General features: G+C 31.8%; 1 protein-coding gene across 28 annotated transcripts in view; it reads right to left on the bottom strand.

The window, feature by feature from the left end:
* Window positions 1–435: 435 nt before the first annotated feature.
* Window positions 436–23,250, bottom strand: part of LOC127734143 (dynein axonemal assembly factor 9-like) — a 96,898-nt gene continuing 74,083 nt past the window's right edge. For 13 of the 28 annotated variants that reach the window (XM_052243829.1, XM_052243840.1, XM_052243835.1 and 10 more), the window contains 19 exons: window positions 22,971–23,115; window positions 22,404–22,507; window positions 20,694–20,840; window positions 19,146–19,225; window positions 18,566–18,655; window positions 18,084–18,222; window positions 17,257–17,345; window positions 16,248–16,400; window positions 15,393–15,469; window positions 14,749–14,797; window positions 13,557–13,638; window positions 12,704–12,792; window positions 11,810–11,896; window positions 10,168–10,274; window positions 9,730–9,804; window positions 8,715–8,893; window positions 7,559–7,624; window positions 6,926–7,019; window positions 436–5,569 (listed from right to left, as the gene is read on the bottom strand). In XM_052243829.1, coding sequence (XP_052099789.1) covers window positions 5,460–5,569; window positions 6,926–7,019; window positions 7,559–7,624; window positions 8,715–8,893; window positions 9,730–9,804; window positions 10,168–10,274; window positions 11,810–11,896; window positions 12,704–12,792; window positions 13,557–13,638; window positions 14,749–14,797; window positions 15,393–15,469; window positions 16,248–16,400; window positions 17,257–17,345; window positions 18,084–18,222; window positions 18,566–18,655; window positions 19,146–19,225; window positions 20,694–20,840; window positions 22,404–22,507; window positions 22,971–23,115 — 1,962 coding nt within the window. In that variant the 3' untranslated portion in view covers window positions 436–5,459. The remainder of the gene's footprint in view (window positions 5,570–6,925; window positions 7,020–7,558; window positions 7,625–8,714; window positions 8,894–9,729; window positions 9,805–10,167; window positions 10,275–11,809; window positions 11,897–12,703; window positions 12,793–13,556; window positions 13,639–14,748; window positions 14,798–15,392; window positions 15,470–16,247; window positions 16,401–17,256; window positions 17,346–18,083; window positions 18,223–18,565; window positions 18,656–19,145; window positions 19,226–20,693; window positions 20,841–22,403; window positions 22,508–22,970; window positions 23,116–23,250) is intronic. The other 15 variants (XR_007997437.1, XR_007997436.1, XR_007997439.1 and 12 more) reach the window with 15 other exon arrangements.

Genomic DNA, 23,250 nt, shown 5'->3' with positions numbered 1-23,250 from the left:
TGATTAATTTGCTTGTTAAGTTATGTTTGCTCATACATTGGAATTTGGCCAGTTATTATTTGTGGAGGAAGCTCCAATCCCAAGAAAGAACTACTGACCTTAAACAGGAAAACTGGTAATCCTAGTCAATTAAGATTGGAGTCACTTGGGGGGAGGGTTTAATTCACAACCTTAGTGTTGATAGGCTAGTGATACTGTAGATATACTACTTAGACCACATTTGTAAGTGTAACACCTTACAAATAATCTGTTACTTAGAAGCTTACTTTTTATGATGAAAATAAAACTTCATCTAACAAGATATATAAACAAGGTAAAAATACGTCTCACGTATACAGGAGTTAGACCCTTGTTTGAGGGACATAACTCTTCCAATCACGGGTATGTTAGTGTCAACATAGTCATGTGTGAGGCCATTCAAAACAAAAGCAAAAATAACAGGTGAATTTTATTCACAGAAAATGGTGTATAATAATACAATAATGAAAGCAGTTAACCAACATTTAACTCTTAACAGTAAATAAATCTTCAACATAAATTCCAGACTATATCTCAGAAAAAATTTCGACTGAAAAATAATAAATATTATAAAAATACAGCACTTTTTTAAGTTTTAATACTTTTGGTGTACAGCACTTTTTCATATAAACAAGAGTGCACACGCTGAAATGTCTCGCCTTCTTTACTAATCATTGATATTATGTTGATAGTCCTAAATATAAAGCTTTATTACAACTGTCACATAAACTTAACATTAACCAAGTAAACTAAACATTGACCAATGAACCATGAAAATGAGGTCAAGGTCAGATGAACCATGCTAGGCAGGCATGTACAGCTAACAATTCTTCCATACAACAAATATAGTTGACCTATTGCTTATAGTTTAAGAAAAACAGACCAAAACACAAAAACTTAACACTGAGCAATGAACCTTGAAAATGAGGTCAAGGTCAAATAAAACCTGCGTGACTGCCAAATAGATCATAAAATATTTCCATACACCAAATATAGTTGAACTATTGCATATAGTATTAGAAAAAAAGACCAAAACTCAAAAAACTTAACTTTGACCACTGAACCATGAAAATGAGGTCAAGGTCAGATGACACCTGCCAGCTAGACATGAACACCTTACAATCATTCCATACACCAAATATATTAGACCTATTGCATACAGTATAAAAAAAACCAGACCAAAACACAAAAACTTAACTATAACCACTGAACCATGAAAATGAGGTCAAGGTCAGATGACACCTGCCAGTTGGACATGTACACCTTACAGTCCTTCCATACACTGCATATACTAGACCTATTGCTTATAGTATCTGAGATATGGACTTGCCCACCAAAACTTAACCTTGTTCACTGATCCATAAAATGAGGTCGAGGTCAAGTGAAAACTGTCTGACGGGCATGAGGACCTTGCAAGGTACGCACATACCAAATATAGTTGAACTATTGCATATAGTATTAGAAAAAAAGACCAAAACTCAAAAACTTAACTTTGACCACTGAACCATGAAAATGAGGTCAAGGTCAGATGACACCTGCCCGCTAGACATGTACACCTTACAATCATTCCATACACCAAATATAGTAGACCTATGGCAAACAGTATAAGAAAAACAGACCAAAACACAAAAACTTAACTATAACCACTGAACCATGAAAACGAGGTCAAGGTCAGATGACACCTGCCAGTTGGACATGTACACCTTACAGTCCTTCCATACACCGAATATACAAGACCTATTGCTTATAGTATCTGAGATATGGACTTGCCCACCAAAACTTAACCTTGTTCACTGATCCATAAAATGAGGTCGAGGTCAAGTGAAAACTGTCTGACGGGCATGAGGACCTTGCAAGGTACGCACATACCAAATATAGTTGAACTATTGCATATAGTATTAGAAAAAAAGACCAAAACTCAAAAACTTAACTTTGACCACTGAACCATGAAAATGAGGTCAAGGTCAGATGACACCTGCCCGCTAGACATGTACACCTTACAATCATTCCATACACCAAATATAGTAGACCTATGGCAAACAGTATAAGAAAAACAGACCAAAACACAAAAACTTAACTATAACCACTGAACCATGAAAACGAGGTCAAGGTCAGATGACACCTGCCAGTTGGACATGTACACCTTACAGTCCTTCCATACACCGAATATACAAGACCTATTGCTTATAGTATCTGAGATATGGACTTGACCACCAAAACTTAACCTTGTTCACTGATCCATGAAATGAGGTTGAGGTCAAGTGAAAACTGTCTGACGGGCATGAGGACCTTGCATGGTACGCACATACCAAATATAGTTGAACTATTGCATATAGTATTAGAAAAAAAGACCAAAACTCAAAAACTTAACTTTGACCACTGAACCATGAAAATGAGGTCAAGGTCAGATGACACCTGCCCGCTAGACATGTACACCTTACAATCATTCCATACACCAAATATAGTAGACCTATGGCAAACAGTATAAGAAAAACAGACCAAAACACAAAAACTTAACTATAACCACTGAACCATGAAAACGAGGTCAAGGTCAGATGACACCTGCCAGTTGGACATGTACACCTTACAGTCCTTCCATACACCGAATATACAAGACCTATTGCTTATAGTATCTGAGATATGGACTTGCCCACCAAAACTTAACCTTGTTCACTGATCCATGAAATGAGGTTGAAGTCAAGTGAAAACTGTCTGACGGGCATGAGGACCTTGCAAGGTACGCACATACCAAATATAGTTATCCTATTACTTATAATAAGAGAGAATCTAACATTACAAAAAATCTGAACTTTTTTTTCAAGTAGTCACTGAACCATGAAAATGAGGTCAAGGACATTGGACATGTGACTGACGGAAACTTCGTAACATGAGGCATCCATATACAAAGTATGAAGCATCCAGACCTTCCACCTTCTAAAATATAAAGCTTTTAAGAAGTTAGCTAACGCCGCCGCCGGATCACTATCCCTATGTCGAGCTTTCTGCGACAAAAGTCGCAGGCTCGACAAAAATTCTTGTTTCAAAACAAGGTAATTACGTTTCACTATTCTGTTCATACAACATTCTAGATTATGCTTAACAACCTTTTTTTACAATTTATCATTTCAAAAAATATATGACTACTATGTTTTTTCTGGGAGAAATTTTAATCAATTTCTGCACTAATTACAATATTATATTCAAGAGGCAAATTAAGACTTTTATGAGTAAAACATCAGTTTCATTGTATCTTTTAGTATGACTGGTCCTTTTTTTTAGTTGCTATTAAAGAACATCATCTGCCATTTGCAAATCCTCAAAACTTTTTTTTTTTAAATGAAGGTTTCATGTAAGTGAAATTGCTTCAATGTTATCATGTAAAAGATAAAAGTTGACACAAATTACCAATAGCACTAGTTCTTCAGATAAAATAGGTTTTACAAATAGCTATTAAGCACCCAAAAAATAGTATGGAAATGGACGTACTGTAAGCCTCCCAACAAAACATTTTTGTCAGAGATCTTCCATTTTGATATTTGAAAAGTTGAAAGCTCTATTTCTGGTTGTATTGGGTTTTTGGATTACTCCTCCATTGCCTTATACCTCAATATCTTTATTCATTTTTACTCATATATACCTAACGCATCAATGATGTAGCAAATTTCTGTCGAATGTTTTTCAAATATTTTGATAATTTAGAATAGCTGAAAATTATGAGTACTTGATGAATATATAGACATAAATTTCCAAACTAGCATAGTCAGTAAATAACTTATCAGTATAAAGTAATAAAATAACTGTAGATTTGAATTATAATACATAAAACATAATATTTAATATAAATAATTTCTTTTCAAACTGGTAAAAACTATAAATAACTTAAAATTTGAATATTAAATACAAAAATACTGAAAGGAGATTTAAATTAATATTGTATTTGCCAACCTGTAATTTTTTTTGAATGCCCATTTAAATATCTTGTCTTCCTGTTGTAAATAGAATAAGCGTGACATCTTGCTAGTATTGCATGTAAATAATCAACAACAGTTATATTTTGAAAAAAATACTGAGCCAAATAAACATCAGAAAAACACCACAAAACTACAAAGATGAAATACATTCAATGCAAACAAATATATGCATCCGTGTTGAAGAATGCACTTTGACCTATAATGGTTTACTTTTATAAATTTTGACTTGGATGGAGAGTTGTCTCATTGGCACTCATACCACATCTTCTTATTTCTATATACATATAGGAATTTTTTTAAACTATAAAAGAACACCTATGTGGGAAAAAAAATTACACTAGTTATATCTTTTGTGTTGTACATTAAGGGACAAAGAATTTCGTCTTTAAGATTATTTCTTTTTAAAAAAAAAATGATGAAAATTTCATATTTTGTCTCATATTGGTGATTGGGAAATATTGAGAACATGCAAGTAACACAATAATAATTGCATGAGAGGTGCTGTTCATACAGACACACACAGTGGTAAATCATTTAGTTAGTACTTGCATGTGCTTTATATTAACCGATCCAAAAAATATATTAGTTATGTCTGTCAACAAAAAAAATATGAAATATTCCATATCAAATACTAAGAAAACACTACAATAAGATTTTTTTAGTTTGTTTAAAAGTCTCATTGAAATTCAGTTTATAGTTTAAAGTGAGAAAAAGGTTAAAAGGTATATCTTGGCAAGCAAAAATTGGTTAAAGAAAGACAAGCAACAGCATGGTCAAAAGATAAAAGTAAAAAGTCATACAACACTACATAGAAACCTAAGCTGATATCTTTTCCCTTTTGTTCATATTTCAAACTCAATATTTTGTTTTGGGAAAACCTCAAAAATCATTTGGATAAAAAAAAATAAAGCAGAAAATGGACAACTTCAATAGATACTTTAGATTTTCTGAAAGATTTATTCAAAATTCAATTACTGGATTAGGGGTGGCCGTAGATATATACAAAGAGAAACAATGGACACTATACACACTCCTGCTTCAATAGTTAGAGAAAGGGGGTATAATGATTATAAATATATAAATGGATGGAATCAAGTCATGGACGGAATGTTTTGATATGTTAAAGTCTTATTTGAGATTCAGATTTCAAGCCATCTTCTAGTTATCAACAAATAATTCCTTGTTCGACTTTTTTCTCTGAACCAATACAGGTAATTTTTACCTTTTAATACCCTGGAATGTCAAATGTATTTTGATATGTAAAATTTCAAGAGACTTTTTAAGGACTTTTATAGTTTGTGACTTTTATTAAATCCTAACATAATAGCTTCATATTATACAGCTATCAGAATTAAATCAAATTTAAGATTTTTCAAATCAACAGAAATAATTCTGACTTTGGTACATTATTGTCATCATTTAAACAACTTTTATTATGCAGCTATCATTTTGCCATCTTAAGCAGTATTGTCATGAAAAAAGATCAACAAACATTCTGGCCTCCATGTCAGCTTTAGAATTGAATTTCTCCACTTCTCTGTTTTTGCTGTTTATATATTGCTGTATAAAGTCTTCTAAGCCTACAATATAAATTAAAGAACCTTTAGTGAGCAAGCTAACATACCCCACACACCCATATTTATGGGCAATAGCTTACTGTGGATTCATTTATTTTCGTGGGTACCAATTTTCGTGGATTAAGGAAAACTCACATGTTCGTGGATATTTAATTTCGTGGTTTTGTCAAAGTCTGCATACAGGCCTATAGGAAAATTGTCATTCGTTGAACATTTAATTTCGTGGTTCATCTGCATGTACCCACGAAAACCACGAAAATTGGTATCCAACGAATAATAATGAATCCACAGTATTAAGAGTGATCTAATTTATGGGTATTTTTAGGTATGGTTCTTTCCTGTTATGATTTTAAACAGATACATTGTCTGTCAAAAATCTAATTTTAGTTTCCAAGCCATTTTGTAGTTTAGTGTGACGTCCATTTTCGCTGAACTAGTATACATTATTGTTTAGGGGCCAGCTGAAGATCGCCTCAGGGTGCAGGATTTTCTCGTTGTGTTGTGGTGGCCTTATGCTGTTTTCTGCTCTTTGGTCTGGTTGTTGTCTCTTTGACGCATTCCCCATTTCCATTATCAATTTCACCATTTATAATATTTGATTTAGTAACAGGAAACCGCTTTTAGCACAAATTTGTGTCCATTTTTTGTTAAAGTTAACTACAGTCAATTTTATAATAACAAGTTGAAATAATGAAACCCCCACTTTTACGTGTTCAGTAAACAGGAAGTTGATGAGCCATGGATGTAAAAACACATTAGGCCTGAGACCACAATTAATGACCCTGCTTTTCGTTGTCCATGAATATAGTTCCCTTTAATTAAAGTGTATTTTTTCTTTATTTTTTTTCTTTCATTTTCTCATTCATTTCTTAGTTTTTATGGGGTGGAAATGAAAGAAGAGAGCTGAAATAAATTTTTGGATGTTGCATTTTAACTGATTTTGATATGGAAAGAGTGATTAGGCCAGGTGCAAAAAGGTAATATTTACAGTTTTCAGAACATCTCTTGACTTGTCCATAGGGGTATGCATGTGTTTTGGCTAAATTTGTAAGGTGTAAAAGTGCAATCTTTCTGAATGTTGGATATATTTTTGGACTAGTACTATACATTACACACACAAAAGATTTGACAACAAGACCAGGTGCAATTTTTTTAATGAGACAAAACGTTATAAAGAACTAAAAGAGGAATTTAATTGTGGTCTGTGGCCTTTACATGGTAAAGCATGCTTAGACGGCAGTTGATTCGAAATTTTAGTTTTATTTTAGAATATTATTAAAACTTTTAATAAAGTGACTTATTGCCGGTGAGACAAAAATCTTCAATGTTTTGTAACCAGAAAAATCGTATTGATCTTACAAGGATGAATGTCCTGTTTCTCTCCATCAAAGCTTACAAACTGTGTACCATTATAAAACCATCCTGCAGGTAATGGATCTAAATGATGCTGTGACTGAAATTGAATTAAACTATGTATGTAGGTCATTGTACATGTAGTTTTAAAACATTTGTATCATATATTGTGCATATCAGTTAACAGTGATATTGTAACCACTGGTTTGATACTTCTGTTGTGATGTATTGACAAGGGTTTCACACGCCCATTAGCTAAGTACTTTGGTGTTTATGTCAAAGTATTTTATTTTTCACAAGCAAGTGTGTTATGGAAATCTTGAAATGTTGAGCATTGAATTCCGTAACCATGTTACGAGTCAAATTTTTTGTCATTATTGTTTTCTTTCCAAATATATCTCAAGCATCACTGATGAAATGTGCATCTAGTTTATCAAAATTGTTACTGTTAGATGTCAACATACATAGCTTTTCTCTGTAAAAATCTTTTAAGTACAAATATTACTAATTCAACCTAGGATTCAGTTTTGTGCCTTATGGAAAGTCCTAATAGAGCATGAACTATTTGTAACTAAGTGACTAACTTGTTAAGTTGACAATATTCCATAAATCCCTGTAAATAATGTGAATGAGGCTTACATGAATTTTCTTTATTTCCTCTTTCTTTAAATCTTTTTTCTCTACCAACTTTTTCTTCTGTGGAATCTAAAAAGTGAAAAGTTTGAAGAAAAAATATAACTTGATAAACAGTTCTATCAAATAAAAATCAAAACTATGGATTTATGAATGGCAAATATTATTAAAACAAAGCATAAGTATTGAAACATATGTTATCAGAAAAACAAATATGCTTTTTATTACTGCTGATTGTAGGAGTGTATCTGAAAGTTGGTAACAGCAGCAAATTCCTATAATCTGAATTTTAAACTACGTGTACTTCTGATCAAAACCATCATTCTAGTCCACCTCATTTGTAGAACATTGCTAGTTGCTGTATAAATGAATTTGTTGAGAAAAATTATTTATTCAGCAAACAGCCTTTCAAAGGTTTTTTTTTAAAATAGTCTACCTAGGAAAAACCATAGCCGTTTTATTTCCATAAAGGAGATCACATATCTAATTGATGATCTTCAAAAAATGTTGTATCCCATGGAAAATGAGGAGCAACCTTATAGCTCTTTCATTCTTTCTTGAAACTGTCATGATTCTGTTCTGAGCTATTTTGATGGGACACAATCTATGAGAAATATTGAACTATTTTAAGATGTAATACTCAAAATTGACAACAACACTTCAAATGGTCTGCAATTTTATTTGCTATGGTCTACATGTTTCGCCTGCAAGACAGGCGTCATCAGGACACTTTGACATACAGAAATACAATGTCATGTATCATATAAAAGTAAAACGAACTCAATTTACATTGTAAACAAACTTTATTTTTCTATATTTATCTTATCTATTTATAACTCTGTATTGCTACTTTCACTTTTCACTGTTTCTCTCACCTTGACAACGTCAAATTAAATGTACCACTTTGAGTACTTCAGTAATTAATTTCTGTATGCAAATTGTCCTGATGACACCTGTCTTGCAGGCGAAACATGTAGACCATAGCAAATAAAATTGCAGACCATTTGAAGTGTTGTTGTCAATTTTGAGTATTATTTAAATGTTGCATTCATTTGCATAATTTGACAACCCTGCATACCAAGGTATCCACTTCAGGGACTCTATTGAAATGATTCACACAGGCGTTGGTTCACCAAACGGAGTTTATTTTAAGAAGTAATACCTGTTTAGCACATGCTCTAAGCCAGTCTTTCAGGGCTTTCTCTTGTAGATTACATCCTGTGAATGACATGAAGTATTGATGATGTCCATCACCATTCTGTAACCCTATATGTCCATTAGAGACAATAGATAGGGAATCAGTCAATGTAGCATACTTTACTTCTGTTGTTTGTGAAGAGTCTATAAAAAAACAATACAAAGTCAGATTTAGATTTATAATATTAGCATTTATTGGTGTAAATGATATTCATATGTTTCTCTATCCATGAAAAAGGTCTTTACATTGTATTTACATTGTGTCATAGGTCAAATTTATTTGTTCAATGTATGTTCAATGGTGTTAATATGCCCTTTGATTGAGTTAAGCTATTTCAGTTGATATTTTATAGTGTGTCTTTCTATGTTGTGATGTTACACTATTGTTTCAGAAAAAGGGTGAAGGTTTGGTACCATTAAAACGTTTAAACCCGCTGCATTTGTTTGCACCTGTCCTAAGTCAGGAATCTGATGTTCAGTAGTTGTCGTTTGTTGATGTGGTTCACAAGTGTTTCTCGTTTTTTATATAGATTAGACCGTTGGTTTTCCCGTTTGAATGGTTTTACACTAGTAATTTTTTGGGGCCCTTTATAGCTTACTGTTCGGTGTGAGCCAAGGCTCCGTGTTGAAGACCGTACTGTGACCTATAATGGTTTACTTTTATAAATTTTGACTTGGATGGAGAGTTGTCTCATTGGCACTCATACCACATCTTCTTATATCTACTTTCAGTCATTAATTACTCTCTTGTGTAGTACAATAGGGCTTGTTATGATTTTACCTGATAGAATTATAAGTTTCCGACGACTTTTTCAAAAGTTCAATGAAAGTGGCATGATATACAATTTCTCTTAAATGTTTATCATACTGAAGAAATTAAAGTGCTGTTTAACATTGTCTGATACAAGTTATGTTAATAAATAGTTCAATGATTGCCAGACTACAGTTGTTTTTATTTTAAATAACACTTTATATCTTACCACCAAACTGGGACTGACCATCAACAAAGTAAACATTGCCTTCAAATGGATATGGTTTTAATGAAGACTTCAACTCTGTAATATAAAAATGTATGATAACAATAGATTTAAGTATTTCTATTTGTAATGTACAAAAATAGATTGATTCTGCAAAACAATAATAAAACGCTGCAATGATCTTAGGAATGTGTCTACCCAGAATATTTCTTCATCACCAAATTTTTAGGTTCCTTTTTAAAACACAGACCTTCATTTTTTTAAATTTTCTATGCTATTTGCTGTTTAATGTACAAATTCATAAAAGTGCAGAAAGAAAGGAATGTAAAAAGAGTCAACAAACAACCAACAGACTCATACAGAGAAAATGGCATAATTCTTTAATATATAAGATCATTAACATATTATGGAGAGAAGTGACTGGCAGTAAGCAAGATTTACCTCTTAATCTGTTGATAAGTAGCTGTCTTTCTAATGGTCTTTTAAATTTGAGCACACAGTTTTGCAGGACTATTGATGGTGGATAGTTCTTTTGAAGTCCTAAGGACCTACAAAATAATAAGGGCACAATTGTTTTCCATACATATCTTTAATAGTAAAGCAAGCCACAAAAAGTGTTACATTTAGGTCATATATTGTTTTGTTATATGCAGAACAAATTGCTTTGTCTCCTTCAACATGTATGCCCATGTAGGACAAAAATTCTTGATGAGAAAACATCAGATTTAACACTGTTATCATTGTTTGCTACAATTATAAAGTTTTTACTTGATCATGGGTCTTTGTGAAATCAATCACACATGACAATTAAAGAACCTTAGTGAGCGCGCTCACATACCCCGCGCCCCCACATTGTCACTGGAGAAATAAAATAACTGTAAGAAAAAAAAATTGTATAAGAAAAAAAAATTGAATCATATATTCCTGTCGATATGCACATCTACATAGTATGTCCTTATTATCTACAAAGTTTCATGAAATTCTGTTGTGTGGTTTCAGAGGAGTTGCGATAACAAACTGTTGCAGAGGTATATTGAAGCAAATAAGTTCAAAGGGGCGTAACTCCTAGAAAAAAAATTGAATCATAATTTCCTGTCGATATGCACATCTACCTAGTATGTCCTTATTATCTACAAAGTTTCATGAAATTCTGTTGTGTGGTTTCAGAGGAGTTGCGATGACAAATGGTTGCAGAGGTATATTGAAGCAAATAAGTTCAAAGGGGCGTAACTCCTAGAAAAAAATTGAATCATAATTTCCTGTCGATATGCACATCTACATAGTATGTCCTTATGATCTACAAAGTTTCATGAAATTCTGTTGTGTGGTTTCAGAGGAGTTGCGATGACAAACTGTTGCAGAGGTATATTGAAGCAAATAAGTTCAAAGGGATGTAACTCCTAGAAAAAAAATTGAATCGTAATTTTCTGTCGATATGCACATCTACGTAGTATGTCCTTATTATCTGAAAAGTTTCATGAAATTCTGTTGTGTGGTTTGAGAGGAGTTGAGATGACAAACTGTTGCAGTAGTACATTAAAGTAAATAAGTTCAAAGGGGCGTAACTCCTAGAAAAAAAATTGAATCGTTATTTCCTGTCGATATGCACAACTACATAGTATGTCCTTATTATCTAAAAAGGTTTCGTGAAATTCTGTTGTGTGGTTTGAGAGGAGTTGCGATGACAAGAAACAGGACTGACGGACTGACGGGTCAAAAACATTATACCCTCCGCAACTCGTTGCGTGGGGTATAATAAGAATTACTGAATCAAATTCAATACAAAAATGTGGTATCCAATATATCCACTACTACTAGGGGGTGTTTAACGACCTTGACTACCCATTATGACCGTTAGAAAAAGAAGTGAACAATTACAGGTCACCATAAAGATTATATAGACAGGCAGCCTCAATGATTCTCGAGTTTTAACATACTACAAGATAAGAAGTCTGCCATGTATCTTGGACCACTGAGTTCACTACGAACAGACATACAGACAAGGTGACTACAATATTGCCCCCACTACTAAATTGTGAGTATAATAATAATAATCTAGATTTGACTTTTGACAATATCTTACCATCCTGGATACAACAGGTGTCGAGCTCTGACTTTTGACTTTTCCATAAAGGCTGTTTCAGACAACACTGCATCTATATCCATACTTCTGTTAAAAAAAAATAATTATCTTAAAATAACATGGTTTGGTTTGATCAATTGCAAGTTATTAAAGAAATGAAATCTTACCCTTCTGAATCATTCAACTATTTAATGAAGTTCAAGGTCATCTAAGTTTGTCACTTAATATAATGCATCAACTAACAAGAGATCACTCCTCTTTGATTTTCCAGGCAAAACTTGCTCAAAGCCAAACATGGGTTAAATGAATGTCGAGGTCACCTTATTTTAGTTTGGAGATGATTTGTAATTTGACATCTGGACCTTCACACAAAACATAACCAGGATGGATGAAAGAAAAACAAGCTCTGGTTTGTAGTTGCTGAGAAAATGACATAAATGTGTTATGAACAGACAAACGCACATACTGACAAGTGAAGTAGTGTAAGTAGTGTACTGCCTCCTTGGAATGTGGGTTAAAAAAGATGATTAAATGTGTAAATTTTTTATATTCAAGATCATATCTAAGGAAAAACAGGGCTCTTAAAATATTGTGCACAATCAGACGGATTGACAAAGTAAATCTTTGATGTGGGACCCTTATCTTATACTGTGGATTCATTATTATTCGTTGGATACCAATTTTCGTGGGTTTCGTGGATACAGGTGAACCACGAATTCAAATGTTCAACGAATAACATATTTTCAATAGGCTTTGTATACAGAGATTGGTAAAACCACGAAATTAAATATCCACTAATATGAAAGTTTTCAGCAAACCACGAAAATTGATACCCACGAAAATAAATGAATCCACAGTATTAAAAGCTTTATAAAATTATTTCAAAATATATACCTTGTTATCTCCCCTTTGTCTGCTAAAAAGAATGATACATCTGAGTTTACAGATCTGATTAATTTCTGTAGGTCATCTAATGCTGAATTCTGTAATAGATAACAACTACATACAAGATCTGAATCAGCTACAGAGTTGGATAAGAAATAAGTCACAAGTGCAATAAAAAAATTCCAGCATTGACCAAAATAATCGACAAAAATTGATTACAAAAATAGTGAAAATCAGAAAAAACCAACACCTATACATATTCACATACATGTGACAGAGTTGTCAAGTCATAACTGGAGATTTGAAAATTTTCAGCTGGAGTTTGGGCCTCATAACTGGAGATTTTTTATCAACATATTTATAGACGTTTTCAGTGTTCATTTTGATGATAAAGCTACATATTCCCCCTTTTTTAAGATAACAGTATTACTATTAATGTATTCTCTCTGTATTGTTACCATGTGAAATATTTGTCATCACTAAGCTTTAGTATTTGTATGTGATATTTTTCCTTTCCTCATCTTTGTCATCATTAATGTGTTTCTCAGTTCTATCATCCAATAATTTTTTATGTGTTTCACAGTGTTATTCCATTTTTGTAGATTGCCAGATTTAGCATAAACACTCACTCAGACATTTCTGATGATGGGGTTTTTTAACGGGGTTATACAGTTGTGCTCTGTACACAGGGTGGAACAAGATTGCATAGCTAAAGTTTCCTAACCAACTTCTTCATACATAGTTCTCCTTAGTTAGTGCAGCATATCAATATAATTTTGCACTTAAAAAGCACAGTTGTTTTACACTTTGATATACGTGATATAATGTTTGCTACATATAACTATTTACAAATGTTACTCACATTAATTGATGTTGATGAGGTAAATAATATGAAGTTGACCCAACCTTGAGCACATTGATTTAACAACACTGGAAATGTCATTCTGTAAAATGTAAAACAAATAATCATATTTAATACATTATTCTATTGTTTTAGTTTCTATCAGGTTACATTTTCTTAATTCTGATACAGTTTGATTATAAATAATATGGACTTCACTTCCACTAACTTATTTTTCTATAAACCTATTTATTAAGTTTTTAAACATATATATATGAACAAATATGATCCTCAACATGATCTCAGCCATTATTGAGTTATTATTTCTATAAAAACTCATATCAACCTCTAACATATGATTACTATTATAAAATACATAAAAGACAGTGTGTATAGTAAAAACTCATATCAACCTCTAACATATGATTACTATTATAAAATACATAAAAGACAGTGTGTATAGCACACGCATTATTTTTATATACAATATATTCACAGCCTAATCACACTTCAAAGAAATGGTTTATCAAATGTAACTTCAAACTTAAAATTATTTAAACATCTTTATTTCATATAACATATCAATTATAAAAGATTTAGCACCAAATGTTAATCTTTTTTTCTCAATTATGAAAGTATTTTCCAGTCATACACCTGGCTAAATTTAGCCAAGTTTAAAACCTAAATCGAATTAACTAGATATCATTGAGATGGGAGCCATCTCTGTGGGCCCCGCTGTGAATAATGTGTGGTAAAAAATTTGTATCTTTATCATTGGACATGGGGTTGTCAACTGAAACCGAAGTTTATGACCTTGACCTTTGACCTAGGAAGTTGTACATACATTATGACACACCCTCTGGTGTTGGTTTATATACATGACAAATATAAACTTTGAAATCATAACAGTTCTCAAGATATAGAGCGGACACGGTCTTTACCATTGAACATGGGGTTGTCAACTAAAACCAAAGTTTTTGACCTTGACCTTTGACCTAGGAAGTTGTACATACATTATGACACACCCTCTGGTGTTGGTTAATATACATGTCAAGTATAAACTTTGAAATCATAACGGTTTTCTAGATATAGAGCGGACACAATTTGTTACGGACGGACGGACAGACTGACGGAGGGACAGACTGATCACTATAGGGCGTCCGCCATTCGGCGGGGCCCTAATTAATGAATAATAATTTATGCAAAAACTTACCTATGAGTTATGAAGGAATGCATAGGATCTATACACACAGTGACAGCACCTACAAAATTACAAGTTTACAACTATTTCTAACAGCTAAACTATGAATAAAGGGAGATAAGAGGGAAATGTCAACAAGGAAGCTACTCCAGGGCACAAAAAAAACTCAAAAGACATCTTGTCTAACATACTTTCTTCAACACTAGAATTTGATATGCTTTATGGAGCTTTTATTTGAATATGAAAAGATGAGTTCTGAAAATTGATAAAACTAAGAAAACTAGAGAAGATATCAAATTTATTTAGATCGATTTTTTACAGTCAATTAATTTGCTTCCTTCTTATATTGCAGTTTTTTCTAAAAAAGGCAAGTCTAGCTTTGAACAAAATTCACCACTATACCACAACTATTAAGGCTGTCAGAAGACAGCTTTACATATGCCTTATTATTATTTCTAGTCTGTTTTTCAGTTGTGATTTTTCACAATTGCATGACTATTTTGAGTTTTAAATAATTGTTTTTGAGATTTTTCTTTTAGTACTTTTTCCTGTTAGCACCTGCTGCATATGTCAATTTTATTGCAATACTCGTTTCCTTTTTATATTTATGTGTTCTATATCTATCTCTTATGATTGTGACATAACAATGTACATACCAATATTAAGTTTCTGTCTGACTTGTAAGTCAGGATGATTCTTAATGGCAAGAATAACATCATAAACATCCATTGACCTTAAAAGTAAAGTACAATAATATACTGAAGTTTACCTATTCTAACATCGGACTCAGATTTCTTTTTGAACTGAGTTTTACTGTGGGTTTTGGTGTTTGTTTATTCCACATTGGCTAGAGGTATGGGGGGAGGGTTGAGATCTCACAAAACATGTTTAATCCCACCGCATTTTATGGCTGTCTTAAGTCAGGAACCTCTAGCTTTTGTAAGTTATGTGTGTTTTTTTTTTATTGGTTCATTTGTATGTTTTAGAGTTTAGTGTGGAGTCCATTTGCTTAACTAGTATACATCATTTTTCAGGGCCAGCGGATTTTCTCGCTGCGTTGAAAACCAATTGGTGGCCTTGGGCTGTTTTTGGTTGGGTTGTTGTCTCTTTGACACATCCTCTGTTTCCATTCTCTATTCTATTTTGTTTGCTAACCATCTTATGATATTCTATGTAACATCAATTTGAAGACTATACCATTTAACTCATATCTTGTTTTTTCCCTGAATTTCACAATACCTAAGACCTAATTTTACAACTACATAAGAAGAATGAAGTTATCTTGTTTGTTTAATATGAGTTGTTTTCATTATCTATCAATCTGATACAAGACTGTTGAGGCTGAAATGTTAATGATTACTTTATAATTATAATTCTGACAATGTTTTGACTATAAATTAGCAAAGATATCTTGTGTTATGAATACTTACCCTGGTGTTACTAAAAGAACTCTAGATTTGTGTTTTGGGTCTGTCATTGATGATCTGTTTTTATGTGACATACATACTTACCCTGGTGTTACTAAGAGAACTCTAGACTTGTGTTTTGGGTCTGTCATTGATGATCGGTTTCTATGTGCTAATGACAGACTTTTCAGTGATTGGTTAAGCTGCTGAGGTATGAATGGTGTGGACTGTGATAAATCTTGCTGTAAAACTGTCCAACTACAAAAAAAAAATCAATTAAAGTCTCTTGATGTGCTATTTAAAGAATTAAACTACTGTAAATTCAGAAATTATTGCGATGTTTTTATTATTGCGAAAAATGCGACAGGGTTATAATCGCAATAATTTAAACTCGCATTTTGAAATTTTTTATATGAATTAAACAGGATTTTTCTCAATATCGCAAAAATTAAAATCGCATTTTAGTCTAAAACGACAAAATCGCAATAATAAATGCACGCAATAATTTCTGAATTTACAGTATTGTTTTATTCTTTATTCATAAAATCATTTTACAGAATAAAGGTATTTAGACTTCATGCACCATAAATTTCTTTAATTGTGCACTCATTCACAAGTTTATTCAGCAAGCATTATAAAAACAATGTGATATGATTGCCAATGAGACAACTCTCCAATAGAAACCAAATGATGTAGAAGGTTAGCAATGCATTTCTTTACTACTAAAGGTCACTAAGGCAAATAAGTATTATTCTACATGCAAAGTTAGAATTAAAACATTTTCAATACCTTATTACATTAACCTGATAACTGACATGTTAGGCTATTCTTTTTTTTTTTTATCTTTTTGGTATCTTGAAGAAAGTAAAATGGTAATTTTTGCCCCTTTTAATTAATTGTATGTGTCATAGCTTTATTTCTTAAAAGTAAGTATCAAAACAATTCGGTTTCAATGCCCAAATTTTTAAAGATGAAAGAACTTATATATTCAGCAAAATTTTACTTATAGCAACTTCCTCTTTTAATGTTTTCAAAGTTTATATATTCAACGTGAAGGGTATAGCTGCAATCTGTGTATACATTTGCCGACAGAATTTCCTGTGCAGATATTTACCTATATCTATCTTTGGTGATTTTGACTAGAGTATTACAAAGATTTTCTTTATGGCTTCCATCAATACCAGCTATAATGTTAATGATAATCTGAAATACAACAGTTAAAAGTTTCTTAATGTAATACAATACTTAATTTTCAAGGTTAATGTATATATTTTTTGAACACTTCAAAAAATTTTAATTACAAAAATGTACCTGTAAAATTGATCAGAAATTTTATAGGATTCATAAATTTGTTGATTTAAAAAGGATTTCAGAAACATTCTACATAATTCTGGAAGAATGTAATAAAATTGAAATGAGTTTTTAAATGGCACTAGAGGTCAAGAAGAAATCATGACAAATGTATGACTGGCACATTGTAATTACTGTCTGAAGCATACTTCAATATATTTGTTTAGGGGCCAGCTGAAGGACGCCTCCGGGTGCGGGAATTTCTCGCTGCATTGAAGACCTGTTGGTGACCTTCTGCTGTTGTCTGTTCTATGGTCGGGTTGTTGTCTCTTTGACACATTCCCCATTTCCATTCTCAATTTTATTCAAACATTGCTAGTAATAATCCAGCTAATCTCTCCATTTATACAGAGACAGTTTTCTATACCAACTTAGTTCTATTTATGAAAACAATTCTCATTTATTACAGGGGTTATCTTTTATTTCCTTTAATATTTTATTTATGTATAGGACCTATCTGACATATGTTTTAGGCATTTGTAATGTTGATAGTAGTGATGGAAACTTTTTTTTACATTAGAGTTGTTTCTCTTAAACCAATAGTGTTATTTTTGTTTATATGTCTAATAGGAGATTAAATTTAATATTGACCTGATCTGTTTCTGATGATAGAACTTCAAATGTTCCACTGGACTCAGACAATTCAGCCTCCCTATTTACTACCAGTGACAAATATTTCTCTTCAAATGGCACATTCCCGGCACTCCCAGCAGAGAAATGATACAAAAATCTGAAAAAGCACACAAAACATAGTCATTAAAATGTAAATCAATTTGAAACATTACTAACTATTTTTTTCAGTGTTATATGTTATTTAAGTTTCAATACTTCATTCCTTTTAATTTTCAAAATCTTCTACTAGCAAGAACAGATAGAATTATTACTAAATATTTTATTCCCATTAAAGTGTCAGGAATCTAAAAACAGTATTTTTTTATTGAAAGCCAGTGAAGTTCTGTAATATCAGGTATAGCTGACCCATATGTGATATTGAAAATTGTATGCATACTCAACAATCTTAGGTACTTTTTGTTGTTCTGTCAGCAAGTTAAACATTTAAATAAGTTTGGTACCTGTCAATATTTTGTAGTGATGCTGTTGCCTTCCTAAATCCTGTCACGGTTTTTGTTGTATTGCTGTAGATATTCTGTAATACTTCATGTCTACAAAATAGTCATGAAACCATTTAAAGCACAGAAAAAAGAAAAGTTTCATAGATTAAAATTATTTTTTTCCTGGTTAGAACTGGTATCTTAGTAATCTCAATATGTACCAAGTTTGTTCATATTTTTATTGTAAGATACAATATGAAAATTTCTGATTAGTTATTGTCTTTCAGGAAGAACAGCTAGAAAAACAAAGGATATGGGGTATTTATTATAAATAAAGTTTTTTTAAAAGAGAATCAAAATTTTAACATGAAAGCACATTGAGCTGCCAGCTTAAACAGAAGTAGAACAGTATTTCACAAACCAATTCATCCCTAGAACAATACTGTAGTGACCAGTTATACCTTCCTCATTAAAAAAGCGTAAAATAAAAATTCTAGAATTTAGTTTCAAGTTTTCAGGGTTTCAGTCAATTTCAAAATTCATATCCTACTGAATAAATTTGAAAACTTTAAGAAAGATAAAATGTACTGACTCCACTTACATTTGAGTAAAGCATTCAGGTAGTTCCTGTATCTTTATGACATCTGGCAACTCAGATTCTTTCCTCCATTCAGGTAATACCTGAAAAGAAAATTATCTTTTAATAATTTAATTTTGGATGCAACACATCCTCCGATTGGCTGAAAGTTTTTTTGTCTATCAGCTTATAGACATAATTTTGTCGTGTGACCGTGACGTCATTAACGTTTTTTCATGATTTAAAAAATGGAATTTAGAATTAAATTATAAGGAATGACTGTAATATTTGTTCTGTTATTTGAAATAACCTCAAAAATGTGGTACACACTTTTAAATAACCCGCTATGCGGGTTATTCAATGTGCACCACATTTTTGATGCTATTTCTTCATAGACGGAAAAAAATATTACAGTCATTCCTTAAATATGTTATATTGTTATCATGATTTTTTTACCTCATAGTTTCCATAAACTAGCAATGTTTCAAGTTTTATAAGATGTCTAGTTCCTGTTTCAGTTTTCCCCACTTTAATTACTTCATTACTTTTACATCCAGTTATTTGACATTTGATCTTGAAATATTCCCACTTTGGAATTGAATTGTATTGGATTTATGCTGTCAAAATTTTTTAACCATACAAACAAAACATAGCTGATGCAAAAATGTGTTGATATATTTCCGTACAAGGGTACAATCTAATTGTTGAATTCTTCAGTTGGTCATATTTCTAATGTTTCAAAATGCAAGTTTTCTACAATTGAAGTGGATTTCATTCTTTATCCCGCCAAAAGTGGACATCTTCATTTATAGTGATAATTCATTTTCTTTACAACTGCACAAATCCCAGCTCAACTGGAGTATAGGGAACAAGATTTTTTCGGGAATATTACAATTTATATAAATTTATACTCCATTTTGTAGTAACAGATAAAACAAATACAGATATTAAAAAATTAACTGAAACATTGACAGGTTGACATATTTACATATTGACTCACTAACACGACTGATCAACATATTGACACATTGGCAAATGGACACATTGACACACTGTAAGATCGAAATATTGAATATGCACTAAAAAGGTCTTTCCATAGCAAACAAGAAAATACATGATTTCTGAGTGGAGATGAAAATCTTCTTAAGTAAATTATTTCAGGTAAAAGGTCAAGCCAGAGGTAATTTTCAAGGTTCACAACACATCATCTAGAGATGGTGCAACCATGTAAAAAATATCATAAACCTTTGTCAAAGGATAAAAAAGTTATGTTTTGGACACAAAATAGTAAAAAAATAAATCATCTATTTTGACCCTAAGATCAAAGGTCAAGATCAAGATCAAGTGAAAGTCATCTTGAAACAAGACACACTTCTCATATGGTAATTCACTTTCATATCAAATATCAAAAGTCAATGTCATAAAGATAAGACAAGTTTGTTTGAGAACCAAAAGAAGAAGAAATACTCCTAACCTTTGTAGAAGGGGAGACATAACTACTGATCATGCTGATGATAAACTCTATAAACAATCGATTGTCTTAATTTTTAACTACATATATCTAGTACTTACAACAGAATACATGTGTTTATATGCTTTAGACTTTGGATTGAAGGAAACTAATATCAAGTTATCATTGGAAACTAAATAAGAAGGTAATGTTGATTTCATGGTAATCTTGATCTCTATCAGTAATATGGCAACTGATCTAGAATTGTCCTGAAAAATAAACAAAAATTTCTCATCAACACAATTTAAATCATAGTTTAAAAGTGTTTATCAACTATGGACTTTTGATGAGGTCAATACTTTACATATGGACCTGTTCTGATTATGTTGATTGAGGACGAATGTCAATATCATCTAACAGGTCCATATAACATATTGACTGAGTCAATAATACTTCACCATATGTAACATTGACTAATATGGCATTTCATCTTAATCTCAGAATCAAAATAGCAAGTATCAGAATTTTTAAGTTACTAAGTAAAGTCTGTTTATTTTAATAATTTCTATGAAGAATGCTCTCTATTACAGTGATTAAAAGTATGGCTAAAAAAGTCTGATAAATTTCATCAGTACAGATTATATTAACAAGATGGGACATATACAAAATAACTTTCACCTCTAACCTATCAAATCCAATCCTATAGGTGATAATACATTTCAAGAGCTGTAAATTGATGATCAACATTCAAATTGTTGCAAGTGTATATCACAGCTGATAGTTCATACATCTTTGATTCTAGAGATATTAATTTTACTAATGTCATGATTCAGATCTTAAACTATGAACAATATTGCCATGTTGTTGTCAAACATTCTTAGCCGCCAATATTTGTAAAGCAAGAAAAACTTAAAATGAGATATAACAAAATGATGAAGCCAATTATCAACTACACAGTATGACCAAACATTTTACAATTATAAGAGACATGTTTCACCTGAATTGTTGATTTCAACTGAATAATTTGTTGACAATTGATAAGATCAACTTACCAGTGGTCCAACAAGTAAATTGCTGGTACAAGCACTGCAAAGAGTTTTATATATATCAAGAACCTAACACTGAAGATGGACTGGTTGGACCAGAGAAAACAAAACATTAATGATTAGACCGGTTGGACCAGAGGAATAAACCATAAATGACTGGACTGGTTATACCAGAGGAATAAAACATAAATGACTGGACTGGTTGGACCACAGGAATAAAACATAAATGACTGGACTAGTTGGACCAGAGGAATAAAACATAAATGACTGGACTGGTTATACCAGAGGAATAAAACATAAATGACTGGACTGGTTATACCAGAGGAATAAAACATAAATGACTGGACTGGTTGGACCAGAGGAATAAAACATAAATGACTGGACTGGTTATACCAGAGGAATAAAACATAAATGACTGGACTGGTTGGACCAGAGGAATAAAACATAAATGACTGGACTGGTTGGACCACAGGAATAAAACATAAATGACTGGACTGGTTATACCAGTGGAATAAAACATAAATGACTGGACTGGTTGGACCAGAGGAATAAAACATAAATGACTGGACTAGTTGGACCAGAGGAATAAAACATAAATGACTGGACTGGTTGGACCAGAGGAATTAAACATAAATGACTGGACTGGTTATACCAGTGGAATAAAACATAAATGACTGGACTGGTTGGACCACAGGAATAAAACATAAATGACTGTACTGGTTGGACCAGAGAAAACAAATCAATAATGATTAGACTGGTTGAACGTTAAACATTCATCATACTTACATCATCAAAGAACTGTAGAGATTTGATAATACTGTTATCTAATATCACTGCACCGGTTTGTGGACAAAATAATACTATCTTATGTTGATACATAAATAAACTTGCTGAAAATACAAGTTTTTTTTTATTTAGAAATTATTAATCCAAATGGATTTATTATCAATTATCATAATAAATTATCATTAATTCAATATTTAATGGTATCATTTTAATGCAAAAAATTAATCGGACCACAATGTATATTTGTACTTTGTACTATGAAATTTAGTTTACCTTATTAAATTCTGATCTGTTCTAGGCAGCTTTCACCAACTTAAATATATATACTTTATAAAAACATTTTCACATTCAATTTTTTTATTCTGCAAATATTCAAGAAAGATTTCAACTGCAAAGATCTAACAAAAACAAACATCCTTTTCAGTATTTTCTGTATTTTTTACGAAATAAAATTGAAGCCTGTAAAATTTTCTTGATCTACTTGTATGTTATGTTTATGTTTGAATAAGGAATGTAACCTATCTGGTTTCAAATATTTAATGTTGTTCCTACTAGCTACTTTCTTACCTTCTAATGGTGGCTGACAGACGTTTCTATGACTACCAACGTGAACAGATTCTCCAGAAATCAGTACTGATCCATACCCTTCATTCTTCATGTTTTTTAGATTTTCCTCTAATATGGTTACCTCATCTTTCCCTTTATCCCTTACCTATCATTTATAAAACAAGAACTGAAATTAGTTTTATTGAGAAGTACCCATTGTTTTATTTTATTTAATTTTTCAAGGATTGAATATGATATCTGATGGATTTTGATATTGGGTTTCCCTAACTACCATTATTTT

The sequence above is a fragment of the Mytilus californianus genome, unplaced genomic scaffold (genome assembly GCF_021869535.1).
Source record: "Mytilus californianus isolate M0D057914Y unplaced genomic scaffold, xbMytCali1.0.p SCAF_3, whole genome shotgun sequence".
In the NCBI taxonomy this organism is placed as follows: domain Eukaryota; kingdom Metazoa; phylum Mollusca; class Bivalvia; order Mytilida; family Mytilidae; genus Mytilus; species Mytilus californianus.
The sequence above is the reverse complement of the archived record's forward strand: the minus strand, read 5'-3'. Positions and strand labels throughout refer to the sequence as shown.